Source organism: Gopherus evgoodei, chromosome 18 (genome assembly GCF_007399415.2).
Source record: "Gopherus evgoodei ecotype Sinaloan lineage chromosome 18, rGopEvg1_v1.p, whole genome shotgun sequence".
Lineage (NCBI taxonomy): Eukaryota > Metazoa > Chordata > Testudines > Testudinidae > Gopherus > Gopherus evgoodei.
The window spans coordinates 7,404,603-7,425,315 of record NC_044339.1 but is presented as its reverse complement, the minus strand read 5'-3'; the positions used below and the strand labels follow the sequence as shown (position 1 = coordinate 7,425,315).

Below are 20,713 nucleotides of genomic sequence, written 5' to 3'. Positions count from 1 at the left end.
CCAACACAGCTCCCTATTCAGCGGCCACAGTTTTCATTACCAGCTCTAATAAGTCTTAACGTTATTAAATGCCAAGCAGATGATAGAAAGAAACAGGCGCAGGGTGGAATCTTTCTTCGGCGCTGAAAAAGGGAGAGCATTTAGGGCTGTCTTCCCCCGGCTCCCTACGAGGAGCGTCCACAAATAGAGCAAAGGCATTTGTCACGAGGAAAAAGCCCCAAAACAAAGTTCTCTTCCCCCCGTCTCTTCTTTCCCCCCCCCCCGGCTTTTTTTTAAATAAAGACCAGAGCCTTTTGTGGCTGTTCTTGGAAACTACAGATCCTAGTGGCAAGAGGTTAAAAAAAAGTCGTTAAAAAAGTTACAATTTTGGTTAAGTCGAGGTGAGATCTCTAAAGATTATTAAACTGGAGCCAGACTGGAAGTCGCTCCCCCTCTCTCTGTGGTGTGCGATTAGTTACTTTCATTGGGGCCATTGAAAACTTCCTCGCACTTCGACAAAAGACGTCTAGATTGGGGCGAGATTTTGCATCTTTTTTTTTTTTAAATCGCCTCCCGTCGTGGCGAGCAGGTTAAATGCATCCGATCAGCTGCTGAAAACAAACGGGCTTTCCAAGACGCACCCGCAGAGGCCTCCTGCAAATGGCGGGGGCTCTATTTCGCTATTGCGGCTGCGGTGAGGTATTTCTTTTAAGAAGATCCGGGGAGCCTGGGCTGCTCTCCAGAGTCAGGGTCACCGCTGTGAAAAGAATCTAGAACTATAGATTCGGTTCTTCCGAGTAGCCAGCGGTGGAGCAAACTGCCAGGGAACTTTCTTTGGCGTGTGTGTTCTCATTTCAAATCCCGAGATGTTCTCAAATTCGCCGTTGCTGGAAAATGAACTGGGGTTTTTCCCCCATACATCAATCGGGGACCAGTTTTCGTTGATCATGGAAAAAAATGTTTATTTATTTGCCGATTGAAATTAATTTACCTCTTAGTAACAGGGGAAGGAAGCTGACAGCTATGTTTATCCTTTATTCTTATTTTTGGGGGGGGGGGGAGGAGAACGGGGGAAAATATGACAGGTTTCAGAGTAGCAGCCCTGTTCGTCTGTAGCCTCAAAAAGTATCCCTGTTCTTTTTTAGGGGGAGATATATTTGCAGCTTTCTCACGAGTGTCTTTATTATTTTTTTCAAGCAATAAACTCAAACTAAAATCTTAAAAACAATATATCGTAAGGGGGAGGAGGGATCGGAGACACAATAGGACTGATTTGCAAATGAGCTTTGAATCCTTCCAAATCACACGAAACATTTTGCAGCGTCCAACGGCTCGCCTTTTGCCAACAGACGGTCCTATAATATTACAAAACTATCTAACAGCAGGGAGTTTTGAATAATTTATCTCCTTTTCTTCCCCTCTTTGGCCCTTTGTCCAAACTTTTTCTCCTCCTTGCAGAATTTTGAATGAGAATGGACAACACTCCCCCCCCCCATCCTTTACTCCATTTTTTTAAAGGCAGCCTAGATTTAAAAAAAAAACTGTTTGCTTTTGTGGCCAGGAATCTTTTGCTTATAAAGCCTCAATAGACTTGAAGGTCTTTGTAAGTGAAACTCATCTTCAAGGTTGTGGGGGGGGGGGAGGATCGGATCCTTAAAGCCCCCCCTTTTGTGCACCTTTATTTCAAACTTGGAGTAACGTTTGATCGTGGCACTTGGAAGCTTTTTCTTCCCAATTTTACCCTCCCGGTTTCAGACCAAAATCGCTGGATTTCGATATTCCGAGTCACTCGCCTTGTCGCAGCTCGGGGAAATGTTATAGCTGGTGAAAAAAGATTGCCCGAGTGATCTCTTCCCGCACACACTTTTTGCAGGCTTCTGCGACAGAAAATAGCTATTTCCCCACCCCCCAACCCTAAATTCTGTCACTAATATTACGGCTAAATCGTCTGAAGAAACCGCAATCTCTTCAAATCAAACCAGAAACCAAACCAAGGGATTAAAAAAAGACCAATCAAAACCAGAACGCTTCAGAAGTTGCCATTTTCCAGCTTTCTACGTATTGCACAGAAAAGGATCGAAATCCATTGGAAGGTTTTTCCTAAACTGACCTTTCTCCTCAGAGAGCTGGTGAGATCCCTACCTGCAGAAAAGAGCGGATTTCCCTTCAAGTAAATGCACGGGTTTCTCGCCCCCACCCCAGTGAGTCAGGGTCTAGTTATGATTCAGAAGCCGAAAATATCCTGATTGGAAAATCCCAAGCTGGATCTTTCCCTTTTCTCTTCAGTGAAAAAGGACCCGCGTCCTTCCACCAAGTTCGTTGTAAGTGGGAAAGAAACACAGATTGAAATGTACACACGACAGTCCTCTCTCAAACTTTTCATTTAACCGACATCCAGTTCACGCTGTTTATTTTATAGCCTTTCTCATGCTTGTTTCATGCCTGCACTGACATTTTCTTTTTTGGTTTTGTCCCAGAATCTTTTGGAATCAAAATCTAGAAATGGTTTAGCTGCAAACATTTTGTTTCTGCAAACTTGTCTCCCTTCTCCCCTGCAATTTCCCTGGGCACAAGAACTGGTGTTTATAAAAGTTTCCAGAGGCGATTGGAGACGGGAGATTTCAACATACATTTCAAATCCTTCCCACCCCGCGCACCGAACGAACTCAAAAGCCTTTCCTCAATCACCGCAGGTTTTGTGTTTTAAAGGGAAGATTTCTTGCTCATCTGAGCACCAGTCACCCCCAAATTGGTCCCTCTCTGATTAGCAACGGTGCTTTTTGCTGGTGCCCCCAAAGCAGAACATATCCCAGCCTCTCTAATTGATATTGATTGCCCAAATCGCTCAACTGTCAGCCAGAGTTTCAGGGGACCACTTAGATAGCAGGAGAAAAAGCTGTTTAACAAATTCATTTAGGAATCTCTGATTCCTCCCCCCCAGCCCCTCCCTCCCTTCTCTATAAATAATTGATCCACAGTGACTGCAAGGAAAATACCAACATCTCTTTCCCGGCATCTCAGATGGCTCGGAGAGAGGGCAAGGTGTGATACAGGTACCCCATTAATACCCCACGCGCCCCCCCTTTCCAAGCGCCAGTCTATGTACAATTGCATTAAGGCCTTTCTCTCCATTTGTCTGCTTTCCTCTTAGATCTTTTAGAAAGGGCCCTGGGGACAGCTTGTGTCCTAGTTAAAACAAAATTGGGGTGATGGGAGTTAAAAAAACAGGAGGGGGGAAGGAGGGGGGTATGCCTTGCCCCAAAGCGCCTCTGAAGCACTTTATTATATAGTCATTAGCTTTTGAGGTGGGGGTGTGGATTTCGCAAACGCTTCATCACTAGGAAGAGGCGGAGAAGGGCAAGTTTTGCAGACTTTTGCTGGTGCAGGGGCCGTCCCGCTTCACCGAATTTTGCCCCGAACTCCAGGGACAGCAAGATCTGGCCCAGGCCAAACCCAGCAGGGAACAATACGAAGCAAGTGCGGCCGAATGCAGCGGCGGAGCTCAGGCCCGGCTGCCCGTCGAGTTACCTTTGTCGCCCAGAATGCCGTCTATGCTGTGCTTGGCCTTTTTCTCCCCGTCTTCCTCCTTCTTGTCGCACTCCTCCTCGTCCTCCTTCTTCCCGAATTTGAGCCTTAGCACCCGGCTAATCGAACTCACTAAACCTCGGCCAGTCAAAGACAAAAGCGCGAGCATAAGCTGGGTTGGAAAAGGGGTCGAAGCGAGACAACCCGCCAAGGCTTCCAAAGTTGAGCAACAGGAAGGCAGCGGGTCGGCAAGCACGCACACAGACACACACACAGAGACACACACACACAAAAACTTGCAAACACAAACACATAAATAACCCCAGAAAACACACACACACACAAAAACTTGCAAACACAAACACATAAATAACCCCAGAAAACACACACACACACACTTGCAATCACAAACACCTAAATAACCCCAGAAAACACACACACACACAAACTTGCAATCACAAACACCTAAATAACCCCAGAAAACACACACACACAAATTTGCAATCACAAACACCTAAATAACCCCAGAAAATACACACACACACACACACACACACACAAACTGGCAATCACAAACACATAACCCCAGAAAACACACACACACACACACACACACACACACACACACACACACACACACACACACACACACACACACACACACGGACTCCGAAACAGACACTCGAAAAATGCACAGGCACCAATTTACACACTAACATGAGCTGTGCGCCCACTCAGGAATAGACACCAGCACACACTAGTTCCCGCGCGTTTCAAGCCCTCTCCGTGCACAAACACACCGATCACAGACGCGCCCCCCTCAAGTCACAAGCTTCGACACGGACACCCGCGTGAACACGAACGCACACTTAGCACTCACCGGTGTGCGAGCACACGCCTGCAGGCATGTATCACACACCCACGTGTACTTACCTCTCTCTCTCCCACATCTGTTACACAGACACAAATGCACACTTATCACACACACACGTGCAAATCACAGACACCCACATACAGAGGTGCCCACACGGAAATACCCACTTAACCCACCCACGCTCCCACCCTCGACAACACAAATACATACACGGCATCTCCTTCTTGTTTTGTTTGTAATTGTGAAAAAACCGAGCACGGGCTGGCCCTCTCATTTGCTTTCCCTCCCTGAAGTCAAGGGGGGGATCAGGGATTCAGAATCGGGCCCACTGCTGGGCTCCTTGAAACTCTTGCTTTTGAACTACTCTCAGGGAGGGAAGTTTGGGCGTGGGGAGGGGGTTTGTCCTGCGGAGACAGAGAGCCATTGGTGCCCCAAACCTTTGCTGATTGATTTTAAACTGAATTGAAAGACACTTGCCCCCCACTTCCTCCCCCATCAGCTCCGGACATCATCGAGGGGAGAAAATGATTCTTCCCCTTAGCAACTCAGAAACCCACCCAGGGGCGATTGAAGGAAACCCCAGGATGCTGGTGGGTGCTCTCTGTGCACCCCCTTTCGACTGTGCGCGGCTCCCTTGCTGTGGGATGGAACAGGTAAAGTCTCGACAATGAGTGTCATAAACCTGGTCTCCTTTGAACCGTGGGTTTAATGTTTGCCTTAGTCCATGTGTTTGTTTGTTTTTGGTTGCGGAGAGAATTTAAACGTGCACTTTCCTGCTTTCTAGGTTCCTTTCTAGGGAACCTTTAAAGGATTTTTTTTTACATCACATTTTTTTGGAGGCAGCCCCTGAGAGGATGTTTCGTAGCCTTTGGATACAGGCTGGGTGTCAGTTTGTGGTGACTGCAGATAATCATTTCCCTAGATCTATTTCTATCTGGATGTCTTTTTTTTCTCTCTTTCTGTGTGTGTATTTCTTGCCAAGCTGCCTTCTCACCTGAGGGAACAGTGCTCCTGTCACAGTGCCCATCCTTCAGGAGTCTATCTCGGATTTCCCAGCTAAACATCCCCGGATTCTCTCTCTTGTATTCCTCGATTTTCTTTTCCACGTCGGGAGTGGCAACCTGCTTTTGGGATCAATGGAGATCAGTGGGCGGAGGGGGGGAAGGTATGTGCAGAGAACGGAGGCGGGGAGGGAGAGAAGGGAAAAATCACTTTTAATTTAAAAAAGAACCATAGACTTTCCTAGACTCAGATTTCCCATCGAGGTCACTATTCTGGTCTAACAAGAAAGATATTTCATTCCAAGTAATGGGTGTGTGTGTGTTAAACATGCCTATATCCCCCACCTCCCCCAAGAAACAACTTGATGCCCAAGATTCTTTTGTCCCAAGCTCTTCGCCTGAAATTGACGAGGGTAGATTTATGGTGCGTGTATGAAATCTAGTATTCCGAGGGGGGCGGGGAGATATTTAGAGGAGATCTAGACTCACATCCACACCACACCCGGATTGACCCCATGTAAAGCATCCCTAAAATGCAAACGGGGCTCCCCCCGGGAGGCACCGGGAACCGGAGCAAATGTCGGAGTGTGCCCCACTTGTTGCAGGAAGACAATCCTCCCAGTGTATTCATTGCCCTCAACCCCGCACTGCCTCTCTCCCCATCTCTCCCCGCACCCCGGCCCCTGAAGATACATTTCATCCAAACAATGCATTTTAACCGGGGGAGGCCTCTTGCGTTCAGCGTGGGGGCCCAGTCACCGATGGGAGAGTGGGTGCGGTCAGTGCCCAGGCTGCCCTGGAAATCGGAGTTGATGGGAATCGCGTGGCGAACGCAGCCATGTGTGTTGATACCGATGGGCCCATCCGAGAAGGCAGTTTGAGGGAACTGGGCTCCGTCTGGGGAGAGCTGAACAGGTAGGGCCGGATCCTGCTGCCGTGGAAGCCAATGGGAGGAGGAGGTGGGGGTGTATTTTTCCCATTGGCTTCAACCGCAGCAGGGTCAGAGCTGCCCGGGCTGGAGCTACCTTTGCACTCACCCTGGGTTTGCTGCCTCCGATCGCTCCGGGGCGGATGGAGCCGGTCTCCTGATACCGGCAAAGGATTTTGGAGACGCAGCCGTGGGAGACCCGTAGCTGCCGGGAGATCACGCAGGGTCTGATGCCGTGGTGGGCCATCTCCACTATCTTGTGGCGGATATGGTTTGGCAAAGGCCTGCCGTTAATGAACACCCCCCCGAGCTGGTTCACTCGGCCCTGGCCCAGAGGAGTCGACACTAGAATTCAGAGGGGGAGAAAGTTGGGTCAGGTCGACCATCTCTATGCATGTAGCCCCCCTCTCTGTGCCTATGTATCCCGTATAGCTACACGTGTTTCTATTTGTCTCTGTGTCCTCCGCGTTTCTTTGGGAGGCTGTAGATTTCTCTCTATTCCTTTCTCTAAATCTTTCCCCCTCTCTCTGCCTCTATAGACCTGTGCCTGTATTTTCGTCTGCATCTATATATTTCCACCTACCCCCTGTATCTATTTGTATTTTCCTCGCTATAGCCATATGATCGACAGCTAATGCAATAGTCGCCTATCTAGCTCGAGGTCTTGTTCAGAAAATAAGTGCACGTTTTTCTATCGATCAATAAAGATCACCCTTCTCCTCCCCAAAACGACCCATGTGTCATCACGTTATCCGGCCGTTGGTCCCCAGATTTTAAATGCTATTGCAAACCGACGAACCTCGCTTGGAAAAACGATTTTAACCCAAAGTTTCCTTGCGCTTTTTTGGGGCCTGATCCAAACCACAGAAAAGCGCATTTTTAAAAAAAAGAACCCCATACTGCTAAAATCACCTCGTAAAAAAAAAATCCTCTTTCTTTCTTTGCTTGATGTCTATCTGGGGAGAAAGGAGGGGGAGATTTTTGTTACTTTCAAGGAAGCAATGCGACAGGAACCGGCTTAATATTTGAACGGCGAACTCTACCAGCAAAATGCTGGTTCTTTGGTTCTTCCCGTTTTAACCAGGGAACACCTTGCGGTGGGCACGCATCCGCCACAAGATCCTAAGACAAAATCTGGAGCATTTTCTTTCAGGGCCATGGGGGCAGCAGGCTTTCTAATCCCGGTCTGATATCCCCCCATTTGTTTAATACCTGCCAATGTATATCTTGCAGATTAATACAATTTCACAGCCTGGAAAACACCGAAGAACTCAGATGCATAATTTGCCAAGAGGTGACGGCCATGGGGGGGTGTGTGTGACAAGGCCGAGTTTCTCTTTGCAAAGAACAACCGAGTCCAGAAATTGCCTCCCGATTTAATAAGAATCATGCACCACTAATTCAAAGTCACTGGGCCAGCACTCGCTGGCTACCTCATTAGCGGCAGATAACACTCGAGTGGCCAATTTTACATTCGAGAGGTACCAAAAGCACCGGCCGCTCTCTCTTTTCATTATTCCCAGGCACGGTGTGCAAATATTGTTGTAATCCTTTGATCCTTTCCCTGTCCGTCTGCTTTACTTCATTTGCTACAGAAAAGCCCTTGAGCAAATCCCCCTAGCTTGTGTGTTTTGCAGCCTGCGTGGGTTTCCATCGGTGTGAGTTTGGCCACTTGATCACGGCTTGCCTGAGATTCTCTGCTTTAATAAATGCGGGGAGAGGGGTCCCACTCTGAATTTGCCTCTGCTAAACAGCCAGCAGGCGGGTGAGAAATAATACCGGTAATGAAGGTAACGTGCAGACAGACACACAGTGCAAAGGCAGATACGTCTAGAATTGAATTTAGCAACGCTGCGAGGTGGGGGGAATGACACATCCTCTGACAGCTTCAGGGGCCTTTCCGGAGCTCAAAAGCCCCCAAACCTTCGGCGGCTTGTTGCAAATGGGTCCATTTCAGCCCTGAGCAGTGACCTCCCCTCCCTCGAGCCCGGGGTGGCTAAGGTCTCCGATTCTTGGGAAGCCGCTTCCGAAGTTTGAAGCGACCCAGTTCGGGAAGGAAACAGAAAGTTTGGGGAGACGCTCGGGGTCGTGTCCGTCTAAGGGGGTGAGATTTGGAGAGACAAAAAAACCACCCCACGTTTGCTAACGTCAAGGAGCTGGCAAATAATCACTGCCGGCTGTCTCGGAAAGTCAGATGAGGAGATCTGCCCCCAGACTCTATGAGGGTTGAAAGTTACAGGGTAATTAGCTGGGGATCTCACAGCCCGTTGCAAGTTTTCCCTTCCCCCCTGGACTCCAGTGCTGCATTCTGGCCCTGGCAGGGAGGGAGATGTCCCCACACGGCGATCGGCTGTGTAGAAACGAGCCATTTAAAATCAAGACCTACCTTCCAAAGGGAACCCGGTGCGGGGGTAGTTCTGCCCTGGCGCGGGGCGCATCATTCTGGGAACTGTCCCGGGTAAAGTTGCCATCCCGAAGTCAGTCTGGAGCGGCTGGGTTTCAACCAGACTCACAGATCAAAGCCAGGCCACCCGCTTGTCTGGGCTGAGCGAAACGAAATGAAGTCCGGCGACCTGCAGCAGCCTGCCCTGTCTTCTCGGCCTCTGCTGCCCAGCCCTGGGCTGCACCAACAACGGGGAAATCTTTTGCTCCGACAGGGAAAGGAGGGAGGGGGGAAATCACCCCCCCAGAAATTCTCCTTAAAGTTCTAGCGAAGTGGCTCAGCTGGACCGAGCTTACGCTCTTGTGGAATGTAACAGACAGACTAGAGGGGGAAGTGGCCACATCCCCAGTGGTCTCTGTGCTGGGCAGGGCTTCTGGGGGACTGATTCCCCCCCCTTCTGTTTTATTGTGGTGTTGTTGTTTTGTGTATGTGTGTGTGGCAGTTGGTGATCGCTTAGGGGATGGTTGTTTTCGGGAGAGGAGGATGATGGGGCGGGGGGGCTATGTCAGCTGGAAGGTTTGGAAGTTAAAGCGCCTAACTTTGGCGCATTGGGTAGGAAGAGGGAGAGCCCCGAGTGAGCTGTGATAGGCTCCAGAGTCTTTCTTTTATTCATAAGCAGGGGAAGGGGCACTGCCGTGGGGGCGGAGGGAAAGACAGCAGAAAGCAGCTTCCAAACGCACAGGCATATCTAGGGCTTGGGGGTTGGAATTCAGTCATCGGCTTGGCCTCGTTTGCAGGGCAGGCTGGGGATTTGTGTGTGTGTGGGGGGAAACTTTGGGAAAGCACCTCCCGGTGGTAGGCAAGTTCCCTCCCCAGTGCACGGGGCTTCAGCTGAAGGATCATTATGCGCCAGCACGATCCCCCCTGAAGTGTCGCCCAGAGCCCCCGGCTTGGCTTGGCCGATGCCTGTCTCCTTTAGTGGCAACCGAGCCGCCCCCTCTCTCAGCCCATCAGGGGAGGTTTTGCCACTACTAAGGACTCCAGAAGAAACCTACAACCCAAGAAACCCTCCTCCCCAGCCTGCAATGCGCCCGCGCCTCTCCAGCTGGCCCGCGTTAGGGGATCTCTCTCTGGCACTCGTTTGAATCCGCTGACCAAACTTCTCCCCGAAGCAAGTTGTAAATTAACCGCTCCCCCGACCCCCCCCCCCACAGATGCGGGGAGCAAAGAGATGGGTCCAGGGCGAATGTGCCTGGTGGGAATAAATGGCCCAGTGGGTTACAAGCCCCGAACGCGACCGCTTTGTGTGTGTGGACATAAACCACCCTTGACGCCTTCACAGCCAAACGATGTAACCCCCTTTCCCTGCTTCCTTCGCTGCCATTTAAACCCTCTTCAAGTTTAGGGGGCGGGTTTTCTCCTGTTTCATCCCCCTTCCCAAGTGCCTGGCCCGTGGGAGTCCTTACTGCTCCTCTCCAGACCTGGGGACACATTTCTCTCGTGTCTTAGGGGACCCTCCTCACGCATCTGGAGGCATTTTTGGTGGGGGGGGCGAGGACGCGAATGGGGGAAAGGGCAAAGTCAGTAGCCAGGTGGGGTGGGAGAAGACCCAGGGAAGTTGGGTAACACCCTCTCCTAAGGATCCGGGCAAAGATCACGCCTTGGTCTGTGAACCCAGCCCCACCGACCTTGGCTTGGCGTGTTTGTGAGTTGCCCTGTATGGCTGGCTCATCATTAGTGTTTCAAACCGAGGAAAGGCAGGTTCGAAACAACCTGACTCCGGAGTCCCCCCCCCCCTTGTTCTTTCTTCCCTCCCGTGGGCAAACAAAACTCCAGCCAGGGGAGAGCTGCCTCCAGGGAAAACATTTTGCAGGATCGGGCCCTGCTTTGAGAGGCGCTCCTGAGCGCCGGGGGGGGGAGGGGAGGGTTGCCACAGAGCTGATTGCTCGCCCAGCCCCCCCGTTCCCCCCCCAGGTGCGATCCACTAGCGTGAGGTGGAGCCTGGGCTTCCCCATGGGGGATCGTCCCGCTGACCCAGGACAATTTGAACAAACAGCAAATGTTTCCCCTGAAGGTGGCTGCTTTGGGACTTGAAGGGAACAAAACTCTTTCTCAGCAGGGAACGACGCCAGGGCTTTGCGGACTCTTTTGTTTGCAGCTGTAAAAGGACTTTTCCTGGAAATCACGGAAAACTTTTTTTTACCCTACACTTGCAGCTTTTCTTTCTTAAAAAAAAAACAACAAAACTTTGTTGCAACCAAAATCAGGTCTCCCAAACCCTCTCCCATTCAATCGGACCCCCTTCCCCCAATGAAAAAGTATATTCCCGTTGGAAAACCAGCCAGAAGAGAGACAGATTCCCAGGCAAATACAGGTTTCTGATCACTTTTCCCTCCTGTTTTGTCTTCTCTAATAAGAATTAAGACGCGGCTAGACACAGGCTGGATCTCAATCTCTCTCCCAACAAGGCACGGGCGCATCAGTTTCTTCCCCCCGTCCTCATAAAAAGCCCCCTCCAGCTAGTAATCCGACCTCCCAATATAACAGTTCTCCCTGCCTGAGACGTTTCAGGTTGACAGTTTAAGCTGCAATCCAACAATTAAAAGCGACTGCCCCCCTCCCCTCACTTCTGCTTCAATTTTTCTATCATTCACACATCTCCCATCCCCGGCCTGATAGATCTCAGACACTTTGCAAGGCACAGAAGAAAATCCCTCCCGTTAAAAGCTTCTTTGAGTTGAACCATGGCAGCTCTTTTTTTTTGAGGAGGGGGGTGTTTCCAAAGCTGATCAGTTCCCAGATGCAATAAAGACCTTGAACCAAATGATGAGGGGGGAGAGAGGGTTATTTGCTCGGTGATGTTTCTGTTCCAGCCCATTCTTTCTCAGAAGGGAGAGAAACAAAATCGATCATGTCAATTTCTTTCCAAAGAGTCGAAACGCTTCAAACATTTTCTCTCTCATCCCTTCTTTCCCCCTACACGTGTCAGCTCCTAAACTTTTAGGGGAAACACACAGGAAAGCGATGGGGGGGGGAAGGGGATAAAACAGACCAGTTTGAAAGGACTTGGAGACCCCTATTAGCTGAATTTCTTGAGGGTTGCTCCAATTCATTATTTTCATTTCAACTGGACTGCGCTTGGTTGGGGGGGGGGAGTTGAAAATGACGCGGCTCCGATTTTGTAGCGCCCCAGCTGATTAAAAAAATAGGGAAAATCTTGTCTCCACTAAACCTCTTGCTTAGGACACCTTCTTAGAGAGACTATAGCTATAGCCCTACGATTATTTGAGAAGCGTCCTGCCTTCCCTGCTACTCTAAGGTTACCTCTCTCGGATAAAAATTCCAGATCAAAAGTAGGATTTGTTTTCCTTACCCTGCCCAAAGGAGCAGGGAGAATTGAAAAAGATTTGACACTAGAAACTTCAGATCCCCCCCCCCACTCCCTTCCTTTATCCCCTCATCCTTTTGTCCAATGTATTTTTTGGAATAATCATCTCCACAGACAATGCGTAATCTAGCTTGATGAAGGCATTATGGCCAAGCAGATTGAAGGACCAGCCGCCCCGTCCCCACCTCTCAGGGCCAGGTTGGACTCTTGATTTCCAAATTTCAGCTCTAACGATTGCATCTAACCCAAAGCAAGAACCCCAGAGCAGGAGTCCTGGGTCCACTGGGCATTTATCAGGGAACCAACGAGGCAAAGATGGCACCTGGCTTCTTTTGTGCTGGCATTTTAAGCAGCCTTAACTTTTGTAAGTGTGTGTGTGTGTGTGTGTGTGTGTGTGTTTTGGGACAAGTAGGTTTATACTGGGGGAAGCAGGTACTCAGCATCCTGGGAACTCCATGCCTTGGAAATGCAAGGTGGTGTGTGTATATGTGTAATAAGCGTGCACCGCTCTCCTGGTGGAAAGCAATTTCACAAATAATTTTTCCAACAATTAAGGAGTGTGCGGGGGTGAAATGGCAATTTCACACGCAGATCTGGGGGCTTGCCGGGTGAAGGGGGGGGCTGTTACCTGAGCGCCCAAGCGGAGAGCTAAGAAAGGGGGGGGGACCCTTTTTTCCCCTTCCCCCAATGCCTTGCTTCATTACCCATGTGCACAAAGGAGAGCCCCCTTCTTTTCTCTCCGGGGAGCGCTAAGCGATAGATTAAAACAAGCATCAATCAAGAAAGGGACCCGATTAACTGCTTAAAGCAACAAGACAGAATTCCTCGCGTCTTGAAAGGGACTCCTCACTTCTCTGCGTATCTCCATGGTTTCCCAAGGTATGTTTCTGGTTGATAAATGCTGTATATCAGGGCTCCCTTTGGAGAGATGGCTTGTAAATCAGCACTGAAAGACCACTCTTAAGGATAAGGGAATAGGGGTGTTATTCTCTCTCCCCCCCGCCCCCCCAGCAAACTCATCTTCCTTTTACTTCTGGTGGAACTCAGAGCCACTCAGCAGAGGGGCGGCGTATGTAAATTGCGGAGGGGCTGGCTAACAGGGCGCTGCGTCCTGTCAAGGTCTGGTTATTAAATTCTCGACTTGAGGAAGGCAGCTAGGTTAAGCTTGCCCAGGAAAAATCACTTAGGCAATGCACACGCTGCCAAAAGCAAAACTGCCCCCCTTCCTCGCCAGCTTAGTCCTTGCGCGTTTTAGAGACGGGCTATCCATTATGGCTTTAAAAAAAAAACCCGGCTTATTCTTTATTTATTGGGATCATGCGTTTGAACGTCTGTTTTGACACTGCTCCAAGAGAGGATTGAAAGGGGAGAGCTTCTCTGCAAAAGATCATTCCAATCAGCCGTGCTTTTTAATATGCACTTTTGAAAATATTAAAAGCTGGAGAATTTGATCGTGATTTTGTTAAAATGTAATAATAAGAATAATAATTAAAAAGGACCGCAGGGGAATTATTTAAGGAGAAGTTACTCCCTTCTCCTGAAATGTACACGGAGATTATCCGTGTGAGGGGTTTTCCACTTGAAATTTCTGTGCGATGAGCATTATTGTAAAGCGATTATTCAACGAATCGCCCTTGCAGAGGCAAGCAATACGCCTTGAAAATTGGGGATTTAAAAAAACAACAACAATATTTCGGAAGGGCTTCGGCGTTGTTTGAAAACGACCATTGCAAAAAAAAAAAAATCTCAAGAGATAAGTATCACGCGCGTTCCGCAAATGTTTTCCCACGGGGAAGAAGAGAGACTGAATGTTTGCAGCGAGCATCGAAGACAAGAGGCAGGAAAACTCGTTTGTTATTTAAAAGGCCAGTTCAGGGCTGAAAAGCTACGTGTCCTTAAAGATGGTATCCAGGGAAAAGTCAAACAAATAAATAAATACAAAAAAAAAAAATCTAAAGGACACAAAACAGGACACATGGCAAAGACCTGATTTACTGCTTGTGTAAAACCGGAAACGAAATTGACATGAATATTTTCTTGCAGAAACTAAGGGCTTGATCCAAAGCGTATTGAAATGTCCCAGTGATTACGATGGGCTTTAAACCAAGGCCAAGGGTAAATTATCTTAATGTGTGTGTGTGTGTGTCTAGCTCTAGTCTAGTCTCGTCTATATTGATTCTTAAGTTATAACACACTTTATCACCTTAGTATCTACATATATATCCCTGCTTCCTGGCCAGAAAGATCTCCCTTCAAGCAATTCTGTGTTCAGATGAATTGCCTTTAGTTTTAGCCTGTGCTTTTTATGTAGGTGGATGGACTGAGAAGCGGGAAAACAACCAAACAAGCAAAAACCAGATTCTGAACATTTAAAATCTGCTGCCACTGAACTTCCTGGCTCCAACGGGAGCAAGATGCGACCCCTCTAGTTGGTATGGAGAGAGCAGTGCTGGCCTTTAATTCTCAGTTTGTGTTCCTGCTTCCTCTGTCTTTTTTTTCTTCTCCCTCTTTGGTGGGAAAACAAGGCTCTGTTTATTTGCCAGAGAGATGCTCTTAGCTTAATTGCTTAAAAAACAAAAAAAAAAAAGTTCCATGCAATCAGACCACAGGCTTTTTTTTTCAAGCCCCAAGGTGGAAGTGAGAAATAGTTTGACCTCCAAGACTGTATTTAAAAAAACAAAACAAAACTGTTTGCAATTTCTTGCATGTCTCCACACTGTGTGTGTGTGAGAGATACAGTCCTTGCAGACTCACAAGGAAGGCTGTTAATTTGTGTGTAATGGGAATTCATTTATTTTCCCAGGAACTTTCTCAAGGGACAGCAAGAAACAAACTCCCCGAATCAAACCCCATCAAGCTCTGCTCCCTGACAGGACCCTGAACAAAAGGCAAAGTGTCACAGCACTCTGGGCTGGATTCCACAGAGCTCCTCCACGCTGGCTTTCCATTGGGCCAGGTTTAATTTGCCCAGAGTGCGGTATTAATAAGATGTAAGCTGCGCCCTTGAACAATTACCTTATCAAAGCATAACATCGATGGAATGAGCAAAGTATTTTCATGAAACAAATCAAAATAATAAGGCGGGCCCTGGCCTTGTTCAGTCTTTGAACCCATAAGTGGCTTTGGAGAGATTCAGCAGTCCCACACTAACTTCTATCCCATTGGCAGTCCCTGCTTAGTTTTTCTAAAGAAGATTAAATACTCCTTGCTAAAAGGCTCAGTTCTACTTGTTGTCAGGGTGCAACATCCTAATTGGGTTTTCTCTGCCTACAACATGCTTTCTCTGTACTCTTGCTGCCAGGCTCAAACAGGCATCAAGGCAGGAGCAGGGCTGGGGTTACTTTCCTCATTCTGAGTGTTGGGTTTAGTCACATTATATGGTAAAAGGGTAACTGGTAATAAAAGAAGCTGATTGAGAGAAGCTGGGAATGGGCCACAGGGAATGGCTCACTTGGTGATTCCCTGTTCTGTTCATTCCCTTGGGGCACCTGGCACTGGCCACTGTCAGAAGACAGGAGACTGGGCTGGATGGACCCAGGAGGCCCATTCTTATTTTCTTATTGCATCTCTCCTCTTCAGCAGCGACCTGGTGGGGCTTAAGCAGGACACTCCTGCGCTGATGCAGAAGGAGGTGGGGGATTGTATGATCCATTCCTTTGTGCTCCTTACGGGGGGGTTGTTGCGGGTTCCATGTGTTGGGGGGCGGGATGTGAGGGACATGGATGGATTCCAGCTGCCTACAAGTTGGGACAGTGTGTCTAGTAGTGAGAGCAAGGGACCAAGGTTTTCAACAGTGACTAGTGGGCAGCTCCATTTTGGGGGCCCACAGCTTGAGTGAGCTGAAAGGAGTCAGGGTTTCAAAAAGTGCCAAGCATCTGCCCTCTAAATATCTAGCTGTCTCCACTTGGGCACTCAACATCACTAAGCACTTTCTAGGGGCCAGCTCTGCCCCTGATCTCGCCACTCGATTTGGTCTGGCCTATCCTCTGGATTAGCCCCAGTTCAGCAATTCATGACCAGCAATGGGGCAAGTCCCCATGCTTCTGCCAAGGAAGTCTGTGATTTCCCCCTGGCCCGGCTTCCTCCAGTTTCAAGCAGGGTCTGGCTCCACCCTTGCAAATGGGCTATGCAGCAGGGGAAGCTAAACCACTTCTCCTGGGCAAGCCACTTGTGAAGTGGGGCACCTGGATATTTACCACTTTTTGGAAAGCGCTTAGAAATCCTCAGCTGAAAAGTGGCTGGAGTAAATGCAGAGCCTAGCTATATTCTACAACGTGGTCTAATCCTACCAGGAAGACACTGGCGCCAATGAGAAGGAGGGTGAAAACTCCTGGGGGAATGTGGCTGCGGAAAGGTTATGGGAACGATCCGAATGAAGAGCCTGGTCTTCATTGAAATGGATGGAATTGGAAGCCCAGCCGCACATTTGTTTAGGTGAATTAAAAGCACAATTCGTGCTTCCCAGAGGGATCACTTGGTTCTAGTTACACAGTTAGTCTTACAGGTGTAAAATAGGTTCCCTTTATGCTTACAGAATCATTTTTTTCCCCATTTGAATTTCAAGGCTTTATTCCCTTCTTTAGATTCAAGTCTCCTACCTGAACCTGATTCTCCCTAGCGCCATTAATTCCTTCATCACGGAAATGAATTCCATTTAATTCTCTATCGTGGTTGTTAAGATAGATCAAAAAAAAGTGCATTTGCAAAGGTTCCCCCCACCCTTGCTCACTCTCACTCTCTCTCATAGTTCCCAGCTCACTTGTGTCTTGAAAAGGCTCAGAATCAGAAACCTTCTCATCCTTATTCATGGTGGGTTTTCTCTCCCTCTCCTTTTAGAAATGGGGCCATGGGTGTTACTTGGAACTGGCAGTGCTGGGGGTGCTCTGCACCCGCTGGCTTGAAGTGGTTTCCGTTGTATACATGTTTACAGTTTGGTTTCCTGGCCCTGAGCAGCCCCCGCCCCCCGGCACACACACACTGTAAAAATCCCCTGAATGGGGAATGGCTCAATTAAAAAAGATCTTTGTGGTTTCATAAATTCATGGATTCCAAGGCCAGAAAGGACCATTGTGATCATGTAGTCTGACCTCCTATAACACAGGCCAGAGACCTGCTCCCAAAATAATTCTTAGGACAGATCATTTAGAAAAAAACACTCAGTCGTGATTTACAAATGGTCAGTGATGGAGAATCCACCGCACCCTTGGTAAATTGTTCCAACGATTAATTACTCAATGGTTATTTGCAGCACTTTAGAATTTGGTCCCCATTAGGAGGGCCATGGGCCAGGTCTTCCACTGGTTGAAATAGCATGGCTCTGCTGGCTTTAATGGAGCTACGCTGATTTATGCCAGCTGGGGAGTACGTTGCCCTCAATTCTTTTCTTCATCTCCAATCAATCAATTGAATTTGGCCCAGGGAGACACACTTGGAAACCACTGGGATAAAACCAGAATCTAGGTTCTTTGGGAGGTTGATAGGTGAAGAAAAAATAATATCATCAAACTCAGGCACAAAACAAAATCAAAGCCGCTTCCTCACACCAGACAGAGAAGTTCTGATTGTTTATCAGAGTGGAGAATGAAGAGGAAGAAACAACTTTTATCCCTGGCCATAAAGATGTATCTGCTGAGCAGAAGTGTGGGCTGGATTCTCCACTCTGTTCCACCACTTTCAGGAAAGTGTAACTCCATGGAAGTCAATGGATCTGGTGTAATGCAGTGTGGAATCAGGTCCTTTGTCTTTAAATGCATCAAATAGAAGGTGATTTCAAGAAAACTGCCCTGGAGAAGAGCTCCCAGGATTCTCCCACAAGAAGATCTATCCTCTTTCCCTGACAATTGCCCAGGAATTACTGACCATCCTCAGCTGCCATTGACTTCAATGAACTCAGTCCGGAGGTCGCAGAGTCAGGCTGCGATCCCAGCTACACTGGTGTAAATCCAGAGTAACTCCAGTGATTTACTCGAGATTTACACAGTAATATGAGTGAAAGCAGATTTCAGCCCTTGGTTCTTACTTGTCTGTCCCTAGTGAAAACTCCAGTTGAAGTTTTTCAGGCAATTCCTTTTGGTTCCAAATGGCAACTAGAGTTAAGGATGGATCAACAGACCCATTGGTCTTCTGGGTCCCGGAGCTACTGGTCTTGCAGGAGAAACCAGTGAAATCCAGGTAGGAATCTGCAGTGACCAGCAGAAACTAACAGAGATCAGGTGAAAGATTCTAATGGAATCTACTGTTGTTTCTCTTAAGCCTTACAGCCGTTACTTAGGCAAACTTATCTGGACCGCAATGGCGAACAAGCACTAATTAAAAATGGAGTAAGGAATGTGGGATTTGGCCCAATGGCAAAGGAAAGCGCACAGCAGCCCTCAGAATCAGGCCCCAATTTTGCTATGGGTAGGGCATCTAGTGAAGTCAGCTGCAACTTATCCCATGCACCATCCATTTTTTAGCAAACCCTAGCTCATCTTTTCTGAATCAGTTTCTGAAATACCACAGATAAACTCTGGATATGTTTCTCTTCTTGCTTTATCCTCTGAAGGCTGAGGACAGCTAATGTCTCCAAAGATTTCTTTGCATATCTTCCCAGCCCTCCTCCCCAAACTTTGTTAAAACAAAATGAAGGTTGAGAATTAATTTCCCTTTAAAACCAAGAAGCATTCAAAGGTGATAGTTCAAAAAACAACATTAAACACAGAGAAGTTGAGTGCAACTTTTCCCACATTAACCTTAACTCTGCCCCACTAACCTTAACGCTATCCTCCTTTATCCTCTGATATCTTCAGAGTCAGCTGGCTGGCTTCTTTGGCTGCTACTGGGGAGGGCAGGGATTGTGGGTAAGCAGGCAATGATAGGAATGAGGAAAAGGAATGGGGCCATGTGATTCAAAATGAGGTGGAAGCAAACAGTTTCTGGTATCTGTAATTGGTCTGAGGGGGTCTCTCAGCTCTCGAATCTTATCAGGGGAACACGTTAGGGTAGCTCTGGAATAGTGTTGGTGTAAGCCCTAGCGCTCATCTCACTTAGCCACTTTCACATCCATCTGAATCCACGGACCAGTAGCATTAGTCCAGTGTAAATGTCAAGAGAATCAGGCCCAATATTTCATAAGAATCGCCATAATAGCTGCTGTTTGAATGGCACTATGCTGCAGCCCTGAATGGTGAAGCAACTGCAGCAGCAGAAGGCTGGTCTTGTGGTTAAGGCAGTGGGCTGGAACTCAGGTGAAATGGTCTCAATTCTCAGCTTTTAGTGAGTCACTCAATTTCTGTGTCACCTCTCATTTAAATGGGGGCAATACTATGATTACCAGTCTTATTTATTTAGCTCTTTGGGGCAGGCACTATTTCTCATTCTGGGCATTTGTACAGCACCTGGCACAAGAATAATGCCACCACCTAGCCCTTATGTAGCACTTTTCATCAGTAGCTCTCAACATGCTTTACAAAGGAGGCCAGGATCAGTATCCCCATTTTAAAAATGGGACAACTGAGGCACAGAGAAGTGAAGTGACTTGACCAAGGTCACCCGGCAGGCCAATGGTGGAGGACCCAGATCTGAGTCCCCAACTAGTGCTCTAACCATGAGCCCACACTGCCTGACTGGGTCCCTGCTGTCAGTTGGGGCCTCTATGTGCCACCGTAACGGTAAATATGGTTTGTGTGTAAAATTACCTCATGTTTCGTGACGCTGGATCAAACGCACGATTTGGCTAGTGCTTTGGACAACTGCCCCCCTAACACATTGGTAATGAATAGTTTTACAGTTTATTTTCCCTGGTCCTCTCCCAGACCTGTAAAACCTGTACAAAATGCTCTCATTTAAAACATCAGCACCTTGAAGCATCGCTGTCTCCTCTTGGCAGGGTCTGGGGGCTCATGCTAACATGGCGTTTGTTTCTTTGTCAGTGTTGTCTCCTCCCTGGCATGTCACCTAATCCTGGCAGGGGCTGTTTTAATCCTCAAGAACTGTAATTCTGTCCTTTCCAGGCTGTAATTTGCGAGAGGCTAAGAATCCCTTTTTGAAAGCAAGTCTGAATTTCAGGAACTTTCAGAGCTGGAAGGGAGGCAGGAAGTGGGAAGGAGGTTGAAGCCCCACCGAGAAAACTTCAGTTCCCCGCTTTCCATTCACACCAGGTAGCTTCTAATTACACCAAATGTAAAAGGTCAGAAGGTGGGTGGAGGGATGCCACAATAGGAAAGAAAAACATTTTATTAGCTAGTAAACTAAAGAAGAGGACACCTGCCCCCCTGCCCCCTGCAGTCAAGCAATACCACTCCATACAAACAGCTCTTTGTGTCTTTTAAGCGTTGCAGTAAAAAATGAAGCTGAATACTTTTTTCTAGCCTTTAGTAGTTGGGCTGGCAAAATATTTTGCATATCAGGGTCATGGGCCTGCTTTGTACAGCTGTTTCTTGGATGAGTTTTACTCCATCCTCACACCATCAAGGCTAATTGTCCTCAAATACTGGTTTCACATGGGCACAATGCCCTTAGCATCAGTGGAGTTATTCCTGATTTACATCTTCAGGCTGCCAGCTTTAAAAGAGATGTATTTTCCTGTGTCCGTAGGGTGCCCCGTGCAATGGGGCCAATCCCCATGGGGGCCTTTGGGTGTAATAGGTATAACGAT

General features: G+C 48.0%; 1 protein-coding gene across 2 annotated transcripts in view; it reads right to left on the bottom strand.

Annotated features, from left to right (window-relative positions):
- Positions 1-8,888, bottom strand: part of PAX7 (paired box 7) — a 146,397-nt gene extending 137,509 nt beyond the window's left edge. Inside the window, exons 1-4 of one of the 2 annotated variants that reach the window (XM_030537820.1) lie at positions 8,694-8,888; positions 6,417-6,652; positions 5,373-5,502; positions 3,508-3,642 (exon numbers count right to left, since the gene is read on the bottom strand). In XM_030537820.1, coding sequence (XP_030393680.1) covers positions 3,508-3,642; positions 5,373-5,502; positions 6,417-6,652; positions 8,694-8,778 — 586 coding nt within the window. In that variant the 5' untranslated portion in view covers positions 8,779-8,888. The remainder of the gene's footprint in view (positions 1-3,507; positions 3,643-5,372; positions 5,503-6,416; positions 6,653-8,693) is intronic. The other variant, XM_030537821.1, reaches the window with a different exon arrangement.
- Between the last annotated feature and the right edge of the window lie 11,825 nt (positions 8,889-20,713).